General features: G+C 43.0%; 1 protein-coding gene across 2 annotated transcripts in view; it reads right to left on the minus strand.

Annotated features, from left to right (window-relative positions):
• Positions 1-585: 585 nt before the first annotated feature.
• AMN1 (antagonist of mitotic exit network 1 homolog) overlaps positions 586-21,407 on the minus strand; it is a 625,623-nt gene continuing 604,801 nt past the window's right edge. For both annotated transcript variants that reach the window (XM_030215496.1, XM_030215495.1), the window contains one exon: positions 586-5,051. In XM_030215496.1, coding sequence (XP_030071356.1) covers positions 4,978-5,051 — 74 coding nt within the window. In that variant the 3' untranslated portion in view covers positions 586-4,977. The remainder of the gene's footprint in view (positions 5,052-21,407) is intronic.

Here is a 21,407-nt window from a genome sequence, read left to right on the forward strand (position 1 = left end):
AAAACAACACTTACGCCCCATGTTTACTAAGCCATGCTAGCAGCTGCCATGCGCTAAAGATGCTCACAAACAGCTGATGCATGACATCATAATATTACGGTGTACTATGCAGGACAAAATATCTCATACGTTGAACTGTGATCCATATAGAGTTCTATTGTTCACTTCTTAGTAGAACTTGATGAACTCTTCAAACTCCATAAATAAATTGATATAAAACAACATATCTGGTCACAAGAAAGCTGCCCACTCAATTGCTGTGGTTAAACCTATGCGCTCAATGGCATTCAGTCTGAATATCCAACATTGCTCACGCTGCAAAAAATAACGGGATCTATCCCCACACTGGATGTTGTCTTTGATCTATAATAAAACAGTGGAATTGCCTAAAAGTATGTTTTGTAGCCATGCAATATGCTACCAAAGGAGCCCCTGCTTTCAATCGTGAAACACAAAATCTGTGTTCCAGCAAATGTGTGCAGTTCCCATATAGTCTTTCCTACATATAGGACCCCTTTTACAAAGTGGTGATATGCCCAATAGTGGCTTACCGCTTGCTAAACAGGAAGTACCGCTGGGCTACCACAGCAGCCCAGCAGTACTTCCCACCCCCAGTGCACCGTCATACTTGGCGCTACAAAAATATATTTATTTTTGTAGAGCTTGGGTGTACCTGGAGGAAACTGGGCATTGCCGCATGCTGCCCGGTTACCTCTGGGTTAGCGCGGGAGCCTTTACCATCACCTCAATGGGTGGCGGTAAGGGCTCCCCCCATCCAAAATGGCAGAAAATAAAGACTACCATTTTACCAGCTGCGGATCATGAGCCAGTTTCTTGTTCACTCCAACAGTTTCCAATTGAGATTCCACTTCCTCAATATAGTCTAACCGGTCTTGTATTATAAGTCCCCCCCCCCCATTTGCTACAGCTTGCTAAAAGGGGCCCATAATTTGTTGTAAGGGCACTTTAGAACATATATCACATATTTCAAAGCACAATCTCTTGTAGAGTAGACCTGATAACGTTTATTATCTGCAGGATTTACAAATTATTTAAATTCTTTCATCATATCACAAGTGCTGCAGCTTCCACATTTAAAATGCCCACGTACCAGTGTACTCCCATCGTTTTCATATTGTTTTGACAATTGAGCAGAATACAGTAATTCCTTCAGATTGCGTCCCCTAGAGAACACAATTTGTAATTGACTATGTTGAAACAGTGCATGTGCTTGAACAATAATAGAAGGTAGACCTTTCAGAAGAGGAAGAGGAGGAGGTTATCGAAGGAATCAAGACAGGAGTGTCAACAGGACCTATCCCCAGACACAATCTTGAAGAGTAATGAATCTGTGGTAGTCAACCTTTCCGGACAAGATTTAACTTCTTCAGATTGTTCATTGTTGTCGAAAGGATTGTCATTTGTACCAGCATAAAGTTTTGATGTCTTCCAGTTTAATATTAACATGCAAAGATTCATTGTTTACAGTTACAGATGTATTTTGATAAAAAGAAATAGGTTATGATCATTCAAGAGTCTATCCCAAATAAGTCTGGGTGCCTCCTATTCCATTAGACCCCATAGTAAAAAAAATTTTAAGAAGTAGTCACGCGAGAGGTGCTGTTGGCAAATTTGAATCATAAGTTTTCTGATAATTTGACCGAAGAGAGAAAATCTTTACAAACACTGAGAAAGAATGATAAAATTGTTATCAAAAGAGCTGACTGGGGTGGGGGTGGAGGAATTATAATACAAGACCAGTGTTAGACTATACTGAAGAAGTGGAATCTCAATTGGGAACTGTTGGAGTGTACAAGTAACTGGCTCATGATCCTACCCCCAACAGCAAGTATGGATTAAAGATGTCACACAAGGGGATTTAGAAGAAGGTTTCTTAACAGAGAATTTAGATTTTTGAATCCCAAGCATCAGTCTTGCACACTTTACCCAAAATCCATAAGTCTCATCAAAAACATCCAGGTCAGCCTATAGGGTCTGTATTAGAACCACTTTTGGTTTTAGTTGATTACTTTTTGAACCCTTTGGTATCATCAGCACCTTCTTATTTGCATGACACTAAACATTTTTTTGACTTTATTAATGTTCCAACAACTGAAGAGATTTTGTTGGTGACTTTAGATATAACATCTCTGTACACTTCAATTCTACTGGATCAAGCTCTGAAGATCATACAAGGGGTGTTAGATAGAAGACTGAAACCTACAGAAGTTCCCACAGATTTTTTTGTGAAATTAGCCTCTTTAGCACTTGAGGAAAATTATTTTCTTTTTCAAGATATAGTCTTTTTACAAACATCAGAAGTGGTGATCGGTGCGATGTTTGCCCCTTCAGTGGCCAATTTATTTATGACTGATTTTGAAGAACACTTTATCTTGAAGGGGCAGCGTTTTATAGATGATGTTTTCATGTTATGGAAAGGGGATAAAGAGTCATTATACAGTTTTATTACCTGGTTGAATGGCTGTAATTCAGCTATCCAATTTACTCATGACAAGTCAAGTTCTCATTCATTTTTTGGATGTAGAAATACATTTGCGAAATGATAGTTTTGCCACCAAAGTCTTGAAGAAGAGGACAGATAGGAACACAGTACTTTCTTGCAATATAAAAGTTGCCACCATAGGGTTTTGAAAGATAGTCTACCATATTGACAATTTTTGAGATTTAGGAGAAATTCTACTATTACAGAAGATTTTAAGATTCAAGCTAAGAAGTTAGGTGATTTATCATTTCGTAGGCATCCTTGAAAGGTGATTAAAAGAACCTACACCAGAGCTAAATATGACAGAGATTTGGTATTATTAGATGGAAATAGAGCAACTGTGGAGGAAGAACATAAAGAAACATTTGTATTAAGATTTGTAAGGGGAGGGGAAGAGGTGGCTAGGATAATAATGAAAAACTGGGATGTTGTTCAAGCACATTCACTGTTTCAACATAGTCAACTGCAAACTGCATTCTCTAGCAGACGCAATCTGAAGGAATTACTATGTCCTGCTCAATTGTCAAGGTCCTTCAAAACAATATGAAAACGATGGGAGTACACTGGAACATTTAACTGTGGAAGCTATAGATTGTGATATGATGAAAAAAATGTAAAGAATTTGTAAATCCTGCACATAAATGTTATCAGATCTACTCTACAACAGACTGTGCTTTGAAATAAATGATACATGTTCTACAGTGCCCTTGTAACAAATTATATGTAGGAAAGGCTATATGGAAACTGCACACATTTGCTGGAACACAGATTGTGTGTTTCATGTTTGAAAGCAGGGGCTCCTTTGGTAGCACATTGCATGGCTACAAAACATACTTTTGAGCAATTCCACTGTTTTATTATATATCAAATAAAACATCCAGGGTGGTTATCGATCCCATTATTTTTTGCAGTATGAGAAATGTTGGATATTCAGACTGAATGCCATTGAGCGCATAGGTTTAAACACAGCGACTGAATGGGCAGCTTTCTTGTGACCAGATATGTTGTTTTACATCAATGGAGTTTGAAGAGTTCATCACATTTTACTGAGTAGTGAAGAGTGATAGAGCTCTATATGGATCACAGGTCGACATATGAGATATTTTGTCCTGCATAGTATACCATAATATTATGACATCATGCATCAGCTGTGTGTAAGCGTCTTAGTTAAATACAGACGTCATATATGGCACATGGATTAGGTAGGAAGCTAAGTGTTGTGCTGTTATTTCAATGCATTTTTCTTAGTGTCAAATTTTCACAATATTGCTAAAGTTTGAATGGATGAGAGCCATCATGAACACACTGTTACAAGATTATGGTTTGTTTGTTTTTTAAATTTTTAGATTATATTGGGCACATTCTCCCTTGAAAATGTTTGGTGCGAAACGGCACTCAGTTGAGAGTACAAGTGTGCTTGATATTTTGATTATATATGCCTGAAGAGTGAATTTTTTATCTAAAGGAAAACTACAATTGAAATATGAACTGTGCTATCCAATTAGAAGAAAATGATTTAGTACAATAAAGTGATAACGAAAAACAGGAGTTTTTTTTGGCCAATGATGATTTTCGTTGTTAAATGCATTTGAGCACCACAACATTTATAAGGTCTTTTTCCCCCATAATTTTTTCACTTTGTTTGTAACAGGGGAATTGTAACATTAACCCCCCTGTTTACTAAGCAGCGCTAGCGGCTGCTGTGTGCTAATGCCAACACAGCCCATTCACAGTAAATATTCTATTAATCCACAATATATGTCGATGGGTAAGGAAAGAACACAGACCATATTTATAGTTAATACTGATTATTAGTACTATTTACTTGAAGAAGAATATTTGGTAATTTAAGTAAAAGACTGCACATGAAAAACAACTATACAGGGGATCCTTTTATTAAGCTGCGGTAAAAAATGTCCTTAGTGCACCTTCGCATATTTTTTTCCTGTGCACTAAGGTCGTTGTTTTTACAGGTGGAAAACAGACAAATTTTTCATTTTCCAAATTAATGGCCTTGAACATTAGCGCGACCACTACCAAAAATTAGTATGTGAGCTCTTACCGCCACTTATATTGTAGGTAATGTGGCTGCACTAACTGATTTGTGCTGTCATGCCCACTCTTCACCCCCAGACAAGTCCCCTCCAAGAAAAATAAAGAAAAAGTTTTTAGGCCATGGTTTGTGTGTGCACATTGGGCTTTTATTGCAGGATGCCTAAGTGCATTCCATGGTAAGCCCTTTTAAGCTGTGGTAAGCATGCAATAGCGCTTACCGTAGCTTAGTAAAAGGAGCCCATAGTCATTCAAGTGAAACATCAGAATAAACAAAGCAGCAGAATATTTCTTCTGAAAACCTAGTGCGAGTAAAGAACTAAGCCCTCTTGACTGGTAGATGTTCTTGCCAAGTGTCAGACATGAAAATCAATTCTCCGGAACTGGAACATCATTGTCCTAATGGTGATTCTAGGGTAATATCAATAAACAGTCCATGTCACTTGCTTAATTTTGTTTGGACCAACTAATAGCTCCAAGTTTTCCCGTGAATGATCTGCAAAATCCAAAAGAAAAAAAATAGCATTATTTGAAAAAGGATGGGGAAACCATATTTTTATACAGACAATCCTTGAATGATGTTTAATAGTTCTAATGAATTCAAGTGAATGCTTACAAAAGCTGTTCCTATTGCATCTCACTTTGGATAAATGTACAGTAAAACTAAGATTGAGGGGCTGATGCAGAAAGCTACTATGAGAGTAATTTTGGGGTTAACAAGGATTGTATGTGCATGTTAATGGCCAAGCAATGCAAAGAGGGGTTGAGAGCGTAATGTCAACTTGTAGAGAACACATGGCTGCACATTGCATTAAAATATATGGTAATGAGGCTATCAAGTATTCCATGGCAATGCAAAGAAGGAAACAGCGGCTTTTGATACGCTAACATCATGAAAAGTTTTTTTACCAGGTCCAGGGCAGCGTAGAAGGGTTAGCAGAGAGGTTTTAATATCAGTTTTTAAGATTCAACTGCCAGTTTTGGCTTCTACAACCAGAAAGAAGTGCCTACAAGTTTAAAAGACTGGTGGGAGTTAACAGAAATGATCTACAAGTGGGAACAAAAATGAGTATCAGCACACATCAGTGTCTGTTTTTCTGTGCATAAAGATCCATCTCTCAACAATTTTATGTGCAAGAAATTTCTGCAAGGCTGATATTAATAGGCAGAACAGGTGCTGATGTGTGCTGATACTTCTGTTTTTCTTTTGGCATGCACACAAGAAGCTGCACTTACCGTGAAACCTTGGTATGCATGAATCCGTTTACTCTTCCCAATTAGTATGCAAGTTCTATGTGCATAAAATTTGAATATATTTTGCTTTCTGCATGGCATGGTATGCACTCATGGCAGAAGTTGTGCGCCCATACAACAGCATGTAACTCTACCACGTGGCTTTCTGCATCGGCACCTAAATGTGTTAGGTTAGCACTAAGAAAGCCAGTACTAACTGTTGATACACAACAGTAGAAATGTAATGATAAACAAGTGGGGAATGCATTGAAACATGGCTCAAGGAATTCTTTCCAATCCCTCTGTATTTGTGCAAGCTGCTGCATTGCTAACTTAAGAACATACAAGTAGCCATACTAGCCCAGTATTCTGTTTTCCAAACAGTGGCCAAGCCAGGTCACAAGTACCTGGCAGACACCCAAACCATGGCAACACTCCATACTACAAATCCCAGAGCAAGCAGTTGCTTCCCATGTCTGTCTCAATAGCAGACTATGGACTTTTCCTCAAGGAATTTGTCCACACCTTTTTAAACCCAGATATGCTAACTGCTGTTAACACCTCCTCCGGCAAAGAGTTCCAGAGCTTAACTATTCGTTGAGAGAAAAAATGTCTGCTTCCTATTTGTGTTAAAAATATTTTGTGTTAAAAGTCTTTGTACTTTTGGAATGAGTAAAAAAATCGATTTACTTCTACACCGCTCAGGATTTTGTAGACCTCAATCATATCTCCCCTCATCCGTCTCTTTTCCAAGCTGAAGAGCCCTAACCTTCATACAAGAGGAGTTCCATCCCCTTTATCATTTTAGTCACTCTTCTTTGAACCTTTTCTAATTCCGCTATATCTTCTTTGAGATATGGAGACCAGAACTGAGCGCAATTCTCAAGGTGCGGGCAAACCATGGAGCGATACAAAGGCATTATAATATTTTCAGTCTTATTCACCAACCCTTTCCTAATAATTCCTAGCATCCTGTTTGCTTTCTTGGCTCCCGCCGCACACTGAGCAGAAGATTTCAGAGTATTATCTACAACGACACCCAGATCTTTTTCTTGAGTGCTGACCCCCAAGGTGGACCTTAGCATCAGTTAACTGTGATTCAGATTATTCTTTCCAATGTGCATCACCTTGCATTTATCCACATTATATTTCATCTGCCATTTGGACGCCCAGTCTTCCAATTTCTTAAGGTCTTCCTGCAATATTTCACAGTCTGCACGTGTTTTAACAACCTTGAATAGTTTTGTATCATTTGCTCTAATTGCCTACTGCTCATGTTTGATCTATTCTTACTGTACACCGCCTTGAGTGAATTCCTTCAAAAAGGCGGTAAATCTTAATAAATAAAATTAGCAAATCTGATCACCTCACTAGTCGTTCCGATTTTCATATCAGTTATAAATATGTTAAATAGTACCAGTCCTAGTACAGATCCCTGCGGCACTCCACTCTCCTCCATTGAGAGAAATGACCATTTAACCCTACCATCTGTTTTCTGTCCAATAACCAATTCCTAAGCCACACCAGAACCTTGCCTCCTATCCCATGACTCTTTAATTTTCTCAGGAGTCTCTCATGAGGAACTTTATCAAAAGCTTTCTGAAAATCTAGATACACTACATCAACCGGCTCACCCTTCTCCACATGTTTATTCATGCCTTCAATGAAATGAAGCAAATTGGTGAGGCAAGACTTCCCTCAGCTGAACCCATGCTGACTCTGTATCCTCACGAAAGTACCTCAACCCTCACTACCCCAGCTGTAAGGGTCTCAAGTACAAAACTTTTTTTTTTTTTATTCTTTTATTTATGAATTTTAATCACATTACAAGCATCAAAAACTTGAGTAGGCAAATCAGAAAGAAAGTTTTTGTACAAGAATATATTCTTGAATATTATAATAAAAAAAAAAGAAAAATTATATATCTTGTCTTAGACCACCAAAAAGAGGAGGGTCGGTTAATTATATTTAGGAGAGATTCGTAATACAAAAGAAAAGAAAAAACAACAAAGAAAGGCTTAACGGTTAATCCACTATATAGTTCTCCGTCTTATCCCTGGATCAATACTAGACTTCTCCAAACAATTTCATGACAACTTTTCTGATCAATAAATAGTTTTAAGTGAACTGGATTAAAGAAAAGATATTTAACACCCAAATATTTGATGTTGCATTTACATGGATAATTCAAATTAAAGGTAGCTCCCAAAGCCAAAGTAGCTGGTCGCAATGCTATAAATTCTTTTCTTCTGGTCTGTGTCAATTTAGTAACGTCTGGGAAAACCCAGATCTTGCTTCCATAAAAAGGAGTCTGTAGATTTCTTAAGGCCATTTTTCTCACAAGATCTAGGTCTTGTTGGAATACAAACGATACCAATAATGTTTGTCTATCTGTTATAGAAGTTAAAGAAGTTTCCAACAGTTCTGAAACATTAAGATCTCTTTGTAGGTTCGAAGAGTCTTGCAAATCTCCATTTGTTTTTGTTTTTGTTGGGAGATAGTAAATTTTGTTCAAAGGTGGTATATCAGTTGAGGCAAATTTTAAATTTTAAATTAAATACCTTTTAAATATTTCTAAAGGCGAATACACTGGTGTTCGGGGAAAATTTAACAGTCGGAGATTTAATCTCCGGTTGTAATTTTCAAAATATTCAAGTCTATGATGTATCTGTGTATTGTCCTGTATTAATTTTGAGGTAATTTCCTTCATCTTAATAGAATCCATATTTAAAAGGTTTATCTTTTCATTCATTTCATTTTTCATATCTGTAAATGCAACGTTTAAATTTTGAACATTTTCAGAGAGTTTGTCAATCTTGCCTGTTGAAGTCTTCATAGTATTGTCCAGACGCTGGAGGACTTCCCAAATCGCCTCCAGCGTAACCTTCACAGGTGGGACGCTTGTTGTTACTAGCCTCTCTCGCAGGGTTGCATTGCCCTTCGGCTCCGTTGTTGAGGGAGTGCCGGCAGATATTTCGACTTGCTGGCCCAGTAGCGAGGTTCCTTCTCCGCTTTCCGAAGTCAGAGTATCACCTTCCAAGTCTTGTATTGTCGGCTGTAAAGGTGGAAGCTGCGTCGGGGGAGACAATGAAGTGTCTATTCCCAGGATCTCGGCGTCTCTCCGTACCGATAGATCAGCGGGACCACCCGGCGTCAAAGAAGTGGATTGCCGCATTAGGAACCGCTCCAAAGTCTGCTGGTTGGGCGTTGATGTCAGGGACGTCTGGGCTGCCGCCCTAACGGTTCCCTTCCTCTTAGTATGGGGCATTACGTCAAAGAAAAGTTTTTAAGGTAAGTTTTAAGAAGAACCAAGAGGAATCAAATAAACTCAAGCAGCGATGGAGAAGTCGCCAGCGCGAGCAGTTGTTGGCGCCGCCATCTTGCTCCGCCCCCCCTCTAGTACAAAACTTATTATGGATCCAATTTCTCCTTCCTGGGCAGCCGTCTATGGAACGCTCTCCCTAGACCTATCCGAGCAATCCATGACCACCTACCATTCAGAAAAGCACTAAAAGCCCATCTATTCAAACAAGCCTACCCAAAAGACCCAAAAGAATCTCATGAACCCATCTACCTTACATATACTGAAGAGAAAACGACATTGACCCAGAATCTATCTCCCACCTTACCCTCCTCTCTCTATCACCTGTCTCTACCTACCTACCCATCCTATTACTACCCATCCACCCTTCTATTATGTTATACTTAATTTCCTACATTACATAACAAAATTCTGTGTTACCTATTACTATGTAAGCCGCATTGAGCCTGCTTTTAGTGGGAAAGTGCGGGACACAAATATAATAAATAAATAAATAAATAAATTAAACCATGTTTGTCTAAGTGTTCTATAATTTTATTCTTTATAATGGTTTCCACTATTTTGCCTGGCACCGACATCTGGCTTACTGGTCTATAATTTTCCGGATCACCCCTAGAACCCTTTTAAAAAATCGACGTCACATTGGCCACCCTCAGGTACTATGGACAATTTTAATGATAGGTTACATATTACTAACAGCAGATCAGCAATTTCATGCTTGAGTTCTCTGAGTACCCTTGGATATATGCCATCCGGTCCAGGTGATTTACTACTCTTTAATTTGTCAATTTGATTCAGTACATCTTCCAGGTTCAACGAGATTTATTTCAATTCCTCTACATCATCACCCTTGAAAACCATTTCTGATACAAGCAGATCTCTTACATCTTCTTCCGTAAAAACAGAAGTAAAGAATTCATTCTGTTTCTCTGCTATGGCCTTGTCCTCCCTGAGCGCTCCTGTTGCTCCTTCGTTATCTAACGGTCCCACGGATTCCCTTGCAGGGAATCCTTAAAAGGGGAGAGGACAGCTTTGTTCATGGCTGTCCCCCTACACCTCTCCAGAAGTAGCATGGAGAAAATTCTGGGGCTTAGGTTTGGGTACAATAGTAGCATTAAGTTGCAAGTGAGCATATGGCTGTGCAAGTACATGCTCTGAATAGAGAGACCTAGATGTACTGGGCTGTCAACAAGGAAGATAAGCAGGTCATTTTGATTCTCCATAACAAATCAGAGTTGCCAGTGGTCGACCGTCCCAGTTACTGAGATTAGATGTCTGAGTGAAATTTATAAGCAATGTATGAGTTTGTTTCCTCAGTATGCAGCAGCCTCCCTTCCCATTTCTATCCCTTTGAAGCACTACTGCCCCCAGGATACTCGTTGACTCTCTCTGTCAGTTCAGTGTCCCTTGCAAAGTTCATTTCCAGTGGCGTGCAGTGACATTTATAATAGGGGATTCAGTAAATGTGCCAAACAACAAGAAGGGCTCAACAACATCAACATAGCACCTCCCAACCTCACAAAAGCAAGAATAATAACTTAAGCTAAGGCAGCAGGACAGGACTGAGCACCTGAAGGGCACATTGAGGGCTAGAAAGTGGAGAAAGTACAAAAGGTTATACTTTTCAGTCCCCATTGAGCCACAGTCCCCCAGCAGCACACATATGCTTCTCCCATATGATATTAATGCCCAACAAGTTCTGCATCCACAAAACCCTCTGGCCCTCCCCCAGCAATGGTGCAGAGCGAAAATTTCCCCATAAAACTCAGGATACAGAAACATTTCTGATTCTAGTGTAATCTTACTAACATCAAAACAAACTTCTCAGTACCTGGCATATTGTGAAGTGTTATGACTGGAGAAATGTGAGCCCTTGTGCCCCGACTGAGCACGGCTAGGATGGAGTGACACTGCACTCAGTCAGGCAGCCAGACAACCCCTAGCTTCACCTGCGGAGCGACTGCCGTTCCCTGGGAGTTGAGCCCCCAGGTTCGGGCAGCCACCAGGACTTCTGGAACCGGCAGGGTTGCACGATCACTGACCAGACAGGCAGGCAAACAGACACAGAACACTGGAACTGAAAGCAAGGAGCACCGGCGTGGACCTCAAACACAATTGAGGCCAAAGCAACAAAGGACTGGAGGCAGAGCTTTAAATAGTGTAGGAATCAGTCTCAAACATGTGCAGCTGATCCAAGATGGCTGCCCCCATCAGCAGAGTAGCAAAACACCCAAATATGGGCTTCCTTCCTGTTCTCGTATACAAGATGGCTGCCCCCTCCTGAGCTAGCCAAGATGGCTGCTGTCCTTGATCCAACCAAGATGACGGCTGCCAGAAATAGGAAACAGAAACAGACCCATCCTGGAGAAACCACATCCAAAATAGTCGGCTATCTCTGCCGGACTGCGCCTTGCCGGCGAATCAGCCGCGCAGGCCTGGAACCAGGTGAGGAACATAACATGAAGTAATACAACTCTAAAGAAAAGTCAGCCAGGACCTAGAACAAATCTACCATCCCAGAACTAACTTGCAAAACAAGACCCTATGTACAAAAATACAGTGCTCTAAAATAGTGGTTCTCAACCTTTTTTTTTTTATTTTGGGACATACTGTCAAGCTCACCTGATCCTCATGGCTCACCAAACCAAATTTCACAAAGGTGCCATATTTGCTATTCATTGGCTACTGGCCACATAATTGTGAAGTGCCAGAAAACATACTTTAAATTAAAATGTACAATATTTAAAAGCTACATATACAGGAGAAGAGTACAGAGATCATGGCAGGATTTATTACATAAAGGAGTAAAACCATTCCTCTCTGTTCCCCCAGAGCACGTCCAGCTTGTTCCCCTCTCCCAATAAAGCCAACCTGTCCATCTATATGTCTCCTCTTACCCAAAGCACACTGACACCTCTTTCTGCTCCCTCCTCACACCCACCCACCCACACATACAGCCAAGCCCATCCCTCTGTATTGCCCCCCCATAAATTCACATGGCCAGACTGTCCCTTTCTCTTACCCTCTCCCAATACACACTGCCACCTCTTCCTGCCCCACACATTTACACACTTACAGCCAGAATATCCATCTCTGTCCCACCCTACACACATACAGGAAGCCTGTCACTTACCTCTGTCCCCTCAACGCACACGGCCAGCTTCTCCATCTATCTGATACCCTCAACCAATGCATACTACCATCTCCTTCTGTCCCCATCTCTATATGAATATCCAGCCATCCCGTCCACAAAGGGAAATCGTGCCAAACGAATCTCATTGAGTTCTTTGATTGGGTGACAGGAGAATTGAATCAGGGACGAGCTATGGACGTAATCTACTTAGATTTCAGCAAAGCTTTTGACACGGTTCCCCACAGGAGGCTCTTAAATAAACTGGAGGGGCTGAAGATAGGACCTGAAGTGGTGAACTGAATTAGGAACTGGTTGACAGACAGACGCCAGAGGGTGGTGGTGAATGGAATTCGCTCGGAGGAAGGAAAGGTGAGAAGTGGAGTGCCTCAGGGACCGGTGCTGGGGCCGATTCTGTTCAATATATTTGTGAGTGACATTGCCGAAGGGTTAGAAGGTAAAGTTTGCCTATTTGCGGATGATACTAAGATCTGTAACAGAGTGGACACCACAGAGGGAGTGGAAAACATGAAAAAGGATCTGAGGAAGCTAGAAGAATGGTCTAAGGTTTGGCAATTAAAATTCAATGCGAAGAAATGCAAAGTGATGCACTTAGGGAATAGAAATCCACGGGAGACGTATGTGTTAGGCGGGGAGAGTCTGATAGGTACGGGCGGAGAAAGGGATCTTGGGGTGATAGTATCTGAGGATTTAAAGGTGACGAAACAGTGTGACAAGGCGGTGGCCGTAGCTAGAAGGTTGTTAGGCTGTATAGAGAGAGGTGTGACCAGCAGAAGAAAGGGGGTGTTGATGCCCCTGTATAAGTCGTTGGTGAGGCCCCACCTGGAGTATTGTGTTCAGTTTTGGAGGCCCTATCTTGTTAAGGATGTAAAAAGAATTGAAGCGGTGCAAAGAAAAGCTACGAGAATGGTATGGGATTTGCGTTACAAGTCGTATGAGGAGAGACTTGCTGAACTAAACATGTATACTCTGGAGGAAAGGAGAAACAGGGGTGATATGATACAGACGTTCAAATATTTGAAAGGTATTAATCCGCAAACGAACCTTTTCCGGAGATGGGAAGGTGGTAGAACGAGAGGACATGAAATGAGATTGAAGGGGGGCAGACTCAAGAAAAATGTCAGGAAGTATTTTTTCACGGAGAGAGTAGTGGATGCTTGGAATGCCCTCCCGCGGGAGGTGGTGGAAATGAAAACGGTAACGGAATTCAAACATGCGTGGGATAAGCATAAAGGAATCCTGTGCCGAAGGAATGGATCCTCAGGAGCTTAGTCAAGATCGGGAGGCGGGGCTGGTGGTTGGGAGGCAGGGATAGTGCTGGACAGACTTGTACGGTCTGTGCCAGAGCCGGTGGTGGGCAGCGGGACTGGTGGTTGGGAGGCGGGGATAGTGCTGGACAGACTTGTACGGTCTGTGCCAGAGCCGGTGGTTGGGAGGCAGGGCTGATGGTTGGGAGGTGAGGATAGTGCTGGGCAGACTTATACGGTCTGTGCCAGAGCCGGGGGGAGGGGCAGGTGGTTGGGAGGCGGGGATAGTGCTCATACAGTCTGTGCCCTGAAGAGCACAGGTACAAATCAAAGTAGGGTATACACAAAAAGCAGCAAATATGAGTTATCTTGTTGGGCAGACTGGATGGACCGTTCAGGTCTTTTTCTGCCGTCATCTACTATCTATAGTCCCCCTCACCCTCAATACAACATGGCTACCCCAACCCTCTCTTTTGCCCCCCCTCGCTATGCTTACTACCACCTCATTCTGACCTCCCCCTTTACCTACAGGTGAAATGTCCTCCCTCTGCCCCCCCCCCCCCAGTCTGTCCCTCTCTCTTCCCCTCCCCAATGTACACAGCCCCCCCCCCCGCCTGTTTCCCAAATGCACATTATCACCTTCTTCTGCCGCAAACACATATTTACAGCCAGAATGTCTTTCTTCCCTCTTCCACACACATATACAGCCAACTCTCCCCCCCCCAATGAACACTACCAGCCTGTCCACCTCCCAGCACCCTCTCACACAACTGCCACTGCCTTGTTCTGACCCTTCCCCAACATACAAAACAGCCAGCTTATCCCTCTCTCTTGTCCCCCCCCCCACCATGCACTCTGCCATCTCTTTCTAGCCCACACACTCACAGCCATCATACCCCTCTCTGACCTCCACATATAAAGATAGCCTGTCCCTCTCTCTGCCTCCCCCTACAGACACACACACCCAGCAGAAACTCAAATAGTAGCAACATTCCATGATACCAATCACAGGGCAAGCAGTGGCTTTCCCCATGTTTGTCTCAATAGCAGACTATAGACTTATCCTCTAGAAACTTGTCTAAACCTTTTTTTAAACCCAGATATGCTAACTGCTGTTACTACATCCTCTGGCAATAAGTTCCAGAGCTTAACTATTCGTGAAAAAAATATATTTCCTCCTATTTGTTTTAAAAGTATTTCCATGTAACTTCCTTGAGTGTCCCCTAGTCTTTGTACTTTTTGAAAGAGTAAAAAATTGATTCACTTCTACTCATTCTACACCATTCAGGATTTTGTACACCTCAATCATATCCCCCCTCAGCCATCTCTTTTCCAAGCCCTAACCTCTTCAGCCTTTCCTCATATGGGAGGAGTTCCACTTCTCTATCATTTTGGTCGCTCTTCTTTGAACCTTTTCTAATTCTGCTATATCTTTTTTGAGAAATACAAAAGAACGCAATGAGAGGATCATGGAAAAGATTATCAGATTAAACTCAAAGAAGTGAATAGGGAAATAGGGCTTGCGAAAGAGCGAGCAGAAGAAAAAATGGCTAAAATTGTAAAGAGAGGTGGCAAGACCTTTTTCAGATATATTGGAGAAAGGAGAAGACATAGGAATGGAATTGCGAGACCAAAAGATAATGAGAATGGCTATGTGCAGAGTGATGAAGATAAAGCAAATGTGCTAAACAATTATTTCTCTTCGGTGTTCACGGAGGAAAATCGTGGAGAAGGACCGCGGTTGGCTGCCGAGGGAGCGTCTGGTAATGGAGTGGATACTGCGCCGTTTATGGAAGAAAGAGTTTATAAACAGCTGGAGAATCTGAAGGTGGACAAAGCTATGGGGTCGGATGGGATACATCCCAGGATACTGAATGAGCTCAGAGAGGTCCTGGTGGGACATCTTAAAGATGTATTTAATAGATCTTTACAGACGGAAAAGGTTCCGTGGGATTGGAGATGAGCGGATGTGGTCCCTCTTCACAAAAGTGGAGACAGGGAAGAAGTGGGAAATTACAGACCGGTAAGTCTCACATCGGTGGTAGGAAAAATAATGTAGTCGCTGCTGAAAGAATAGTTAACTTTCTAGAAGCTAACAGGTTACAGGACCCAAGGCTGTTGTCAAAGGAAAATCCTGCCAAATGAATCTTATTGACTTCTTTGACTGGGTGACGAAAGAACTGGATGAAGGACGTGCGCTAGATGTAATCTATTTGGACTTCAGCAAAGTCTTTAACATGGTCCTCCACAGAAGACTCATGAATAAGCTGGAAGGGTTGAACTTAGGACCGAAAGTGGTGAACTGGTGTGAAGAGGTAGGGAACTACAAGGTCCAGAATGCACTGCAGCAGCAAGGGAATCCGAGTCAGGGGGAGGACTCTAGGCAGGAGAGTGAGAAGCCAGCAGTTGATTGGGAAATTGAACTAGGTGTGAGAGGGTTGCAGGCAGCTTTATTAAGAGAGGGGTGGAAAGCCATAGGTAGTAGATGGAAACACTGGGGAAGCTCTCTCTGGAAAAGGTGACAGCTGGAGAAGGAAAGTAGATGCTTGTGTTTGTTTGAGTTTCAGGAACTGTCTTAAGTTTGAGAAGGGTTTAAGTAGCAGGCTCTGAGTAAAGTGCCTTTTTGTTATGTTTGACTTGAAGAAATGTTTATGTTAAAGACATTAATAAAACCCTTAATTACAAGAAGCCTGGTGTTGATGAGCGTTTTGTGAAGGGAGAAGAGGAGGCAGAAAGCCAGTGTTTGAGATAGGATCCTGTGAGTTACCGAGAAGGCTAGAGCCCAGCAGTGACCGTGTGTGTGTGTGTGTGGAGGAAGCTAAGCAGCGTCAGCCCTGGCTGGAGTCTGGAAGGGTGACCAGCTCACAAAGTGGTGGCAGTGGTGGGATCCATCGAAGTCCCGCCAGCAGATGCGAGTACCCCACTGGTGTCCGGTAAGCAGGCACTGAATTGGGGGAGGATTGTGAGAAAGGTGGAGAAGTCCCGGGCTCTAGACAGGATATCTACTCTGAGGAGCGGCACTTGGGTCCTGTGTGTTGTGTTTTTGCAGGTGGAGGCATACGACCGGAGGCATGGATCCGAAGGACCTGATGGCGTTTATGGCACACCAGTTCCAGAAACAACAAGAGATGGCCCATAAGTTTCTGGAGGAATCCCTGGCGGCGTCACGAGCCCAGCAGCAACCTCTGCTAGACCTGTTACAGGACAGGATGCAGGCCGGAGGAGCACGAGAGTATGGAGAGCCTTGCCAGGTGAATTGGCTGCCCTGGGGAAAATTGGCCCCAGGGGATGACATCGAGGACTATCTGGGAACCTTTGAGCGGGTGGCCGTGGCAGCACAATGGCCTCAGGAGCAGTGGGCCATTCGACTGGCTCCAGCATTGGCTGGAGAGGCCTTGGCAGCGTTTCAGGGTTAGACTCCAGCTGAGGTAACTGACTATGGCTGCCTTAAAAGAGCCATCTTGGACAGGTATGGGATCAGTGAGCAGGCGTACCGTCGTTGCTTCTGGAGTTGGAGGTGGACGGAGGGCCAGACCCCGAGAGCTCTGGCGCAGAAACTAATGGACTGATGAGACAAAGTCAGCACGGATTTAGTGAAGGGAAGTCTTGCCTCACCAATCTAATGCATTTTTTTGAGGGGGTAAGCAAACATGTGGACAATGGGGAGCCGGTTGATATTGTATATCTGGATTTTCAGAAGGCGTTTGACAAAGTGCCGCACGAAAGACTCCTGAAGAAATTGCAGAGTCATGGAATCGGAGGTAGGGTACTATTATGGATTAAGAACTGGTTGAAAGATAGGAAGCAGAGAGTAGGATTGCGTGGCCAGTATTCTCAGTGGAGGAGGGTAGTTAGTGGGGTCCCGCAGGGGTCTGTGCTGGGTCCGTTGCTTTTTAATGTATTTATAAATGACCTAGAGATGGGAATAACTAGTGAGGTAATTAAATTCGCCGATGACACAAAATTATTCAGGGTCGTCAACTCGCAGGAGGAATGTGAACGATTACAGGAGGACCTTGCGAGACTGGGAGAATGGGCGTGCAAGTGGCAGATGAAGTTCAATGTTGACAAGTGCAAAGTGATGCATGTGGGTAAGAGGAACCCGAATTATAGCTACGTCTTGCAAGGTTCCACGTTAGGAGTTACGGATCAAGAAAGGGATCTGGGTGTCGTCGTCGATGATACGCTGAAACCTTCTGCTCAGTGTGCTGCTGCGGCTAGGAAAGCGAATAGAATGTTGGGTGTTATTAGGAAGGGTATGGAGTCCAGGTGTGCGGATGTTATAATGCCGTTGTATCGCTCCATGGTGCGGCCGCACCTGGAGTATTGTGTTCAATACTGGTCTCCGTATCTCAAAAAAGATATAGTAGAATTGGAAAAGGTACAGCGAAGGGCGACGAAAATGATAGTGGGGATGGGACGACTTTCCTATGAAGAGAGGCTGAGAAGGCTAGGGCTTTTCAGCTTGGAGAAGAGACGGCTGAGGGGAGATATGATAGAAGTGTATAAAATAATGAGTGGAATGGATCGGGTGGATGTGAAGCGACTGTTCACGCTATCCAAAAATACTAGGACTAGAGGGCATGAGTTGAAGCTACAGTGTGGTAAATTTAAAACGAATCGGAGAAAATTTTTCTTCACCCAACGTGTAATTAGACTCTGGAATTCGTTGCCGGAGAACGTAGTACGGGCGGTTAGCTTGACGGAGTTTAAAAAGGGGTTAGATAGATTCCTAAAGGACAAGTCCATAGACCGCTATTAAATGGACTTAGAAAAATTCCGCATTTTTAGGTATAACTTGTCTGGAATGTTTTTACGTTTAGGGAGCGTGCCAGGTGCCCTTGACCTGGATTGGCCACTGTCGGTGACAGGATGCTGGGCTAGATGGACCTTTGGTCTTTCCCAGTATGGCACTACTTATGTACTTATGTACTTATGTACTTGCCACAAAGTGGTTAGACCCGGATAAGAGGTCAGTAAGGCAGATCTTACAAGAGCTGGTATTAGAGCAATTTCTAGAGGCTCTGCCTGCAACAGTAAGAACTGACTTGGTTTAGAGAGGTTGTGAAACTTTAGAAGCAGCTATTAAATGTATGGAATGTTACCTTGAGTCACAATGTTTAGGAAGACAAGGGGGGTATGCCTCCCAGTCCAAGAACATGTTTGAGAAGGCTTCCCAGGAAAAGGGGACCAAGGGAACAGAGGCCAGACAGGGGGTGAAGGAGGAGAGAATGTGTTATAGATGTGGAAGAAAGGGACACTTCAAGAAGGATTGTTTTGTAAGGTTGGGGCTCACCTCCTACTCCCAGGGGCCAGGTGTGAAGCCATGGCAGCGAACAGTGGAAGTACTGGGTGTCAGGGTTAATGCACTGTTAGATTCAGGAGCGGACCAGACTATGCTTTCTCGGTCCCTGTGGGAGAGAATAAAGAAAAAAGGGAGATGGAGAGATAATAATAGGGGCTGGAAGGTTAGTATTCAGTGTATTCACGGCGCTTCCACCACATATCACCTACAGAAGGTTCAGATAAAAGGGCCCTTAGGTATACACTGGGTGTGGGTGGCTGTATTACCTAGACTGCCACACGAGTTAATTCTGGGCAGAGATTGGCCCGCATTTCCCTGCTGTGTAAGAGGGAAAGCGGGGCTGGTAGATGTTCAGGAAGAGGGGCTGCTAAGAGAAAGAAACCTGGGAGAACATCAGGCAAAGAAGGGGGTACATCCAGCAGAGGTTGGGTCTCGGATTGCTAGCCCGTTGAAGAAAGGAATAAAAATTAAACGGACTAGCAATTGTTTGGCCAGGGGGGTATGTGAAGAGGTAGGGAACTACAAGGTCCAGAATGCACTGCAGCAGCAAGGGAATCCGAGTCAGGGGGAGGACTCTAGGCAGGAGAGTGAGAAGCCAGCAGTTGATTGGGAAATTGAATCAGGTGTGAGAGGGTTGCAGGCAGCTTTATTAAGAGAGAGGTGGAAAGCTGTAGGTAGTAGATGGAAACACTGGGGAAGCTCTCTCTGGAAAAGGTGACAGCTGGAGAAGGAAAGTAGATGCTTGTGTTTGACTGTTTGAGTTTGAGGAACAGTCTTAAGTTTGAGAAGGGTTTAAGTAGCAGGCTCTGAGTAAAGTGCCTTTTTGTTATGTTTGACTTGAAGAAATGTTTATGTTAAAGACATTAATAAAACCCTTAATTACAAGAAGCCTGGTGTTGATGAGCATTTTGTGAAGGGAGAAGAGGAGGCAGAAAGCTCCCCAGTGTTTGAGACAGAATCCTGTGAGTTACCGACAGAGAGAGAGAGTGTGTTTGAGAGTGTGTGAGAGTGAGAGAGAATGTGAGAGAGTGAGAGAGCGAGAGAGAGAGTGTGTGAGAGTGAGTGACTGAGAGAGTGTGTGTATGAGAGTGTGTATGTGCAAGCTAAGCAGGGTCAGTCCTGGCTGGAGTCTGGATGGGTGACCAGCTCACACTGGATAAGAAACTGGTTGACTGACTGGTGGTAAATGGAATCCGCTCAGAGGAAAGAAAGGTGAGCAGTAGAGTTCCTCAGGAATCAGTGCTAGGGCCTATTCTGTTTAATATATTTGTGGGAGATATTGCTGAAGGATTGGAAGGAAAGGTGTGCCTTTTTGCGGATGACACAAAAATAGCCAATAGAGTGGATACCCTGGAGGGAGTAGAAATGATGAGAAGGATCTCCGAATGTTAGAAGAATGGTCAAGGGTCTGGCAGTTAAAATTTAATAGTTAATCGCTGCTGGGGTACAATACTGTGTTCGGTTTTTATTCATATTACTCAATATTACTTGAAAAACCTATATATTCTCAGTAATCTAATAGTGCTCATTTTTCTTTTTTTATATTTGCTATTGTGCTCAGTGATAAGGGAAACCGGCTGGGCCTGCTCACAGTGATAGCCTGTGGTTATTCCCGTTGTGACATCATCGCACTCCTCCCCGCCTCCCTCTCTAAATATTTGTTTTATAGTTAAACATTCTCTTTCTGTTGTAGATGTCAACCAGATATAATTTATGTCACTTATCTCAGTAGGAGGTGAACCCTTGTGCCAACGGCTCACTGGATTGGCTCGTTCGGAGTCCCCACTCCAATTCAGCTGCTTTAGTTGCAGCTTGTAAAATTTGCAGATCTACGAACTCTGCAGCTCCTGTACAATCTTCCTTTATCCTTCCTGTTCCCTACATGCTGGCATGTTTCGCATCTTGGCGTCCTCAGGGGAACGGAATGCTGCGACAAATGTAAACATAAAGATCAATTTCTCTCTGGACTATCACACGTATCTCCTATTACTACTCACTTGTGTCACAATTTTAAGAACCTTATCATTGTAAATCTATAGAAAAGTCTTATGGCTAACCTACCGTGGGAGCTGTGCAGACTCAAACCTCCAACCGACAAAAACGCTGGCGCATGCGTGGTGTTGCTTCTTCTGTGTCTCCTAGCCTTTTAAATGCTAGTCAGGGGGGTCGTGTGTTTAAACCCCCCAATTGATCTCTTTATTCAAAAGCCCCGTGGTTCCACTGTTTTCCACTGGTAAATCAGTCTTTGCTCCATTTGGAGCAGTCTAGATACTACATCTCCTGAAAAATCATCTGATAGTTTCTGTAATATTATGCATAGAAGATCATTTTCTTGGTGTCCTGCTTCCGCCCAGTGGGTGACTAATGGTGCATCCTTCTTCTGCTTTCTCAAATTGCTCAGGTGTTCTGCAATTCGATCCTTGATCCGCCTCTTTGTTTGTCCTATGTACCATTTTGTACATGGACACTGAATGCCATATACTACTCTTCTGGATTAGCAATCAGTGATGTTTCTAAGTGTATATCTTTTACCCGTGACCGGGTGTATGACCTCAGACGTACACCACGCATACCAGCAGTATATGCATCGGTGG

Source organism: Microcaecilia unicolor, chromosome 9 (genome assembly GCF_901765095.1).
Source record: "Microcaecilia unicolor chromosome 9, aMicUni1.1, whole genome shotgun sequence".
Lineage (NCBI taxonomy): Eukaryota > Metazoa > Chordata > Amphibia > Gymnophiona > Siphonopidae > Microcaecilia > Microcaecilia unicolor.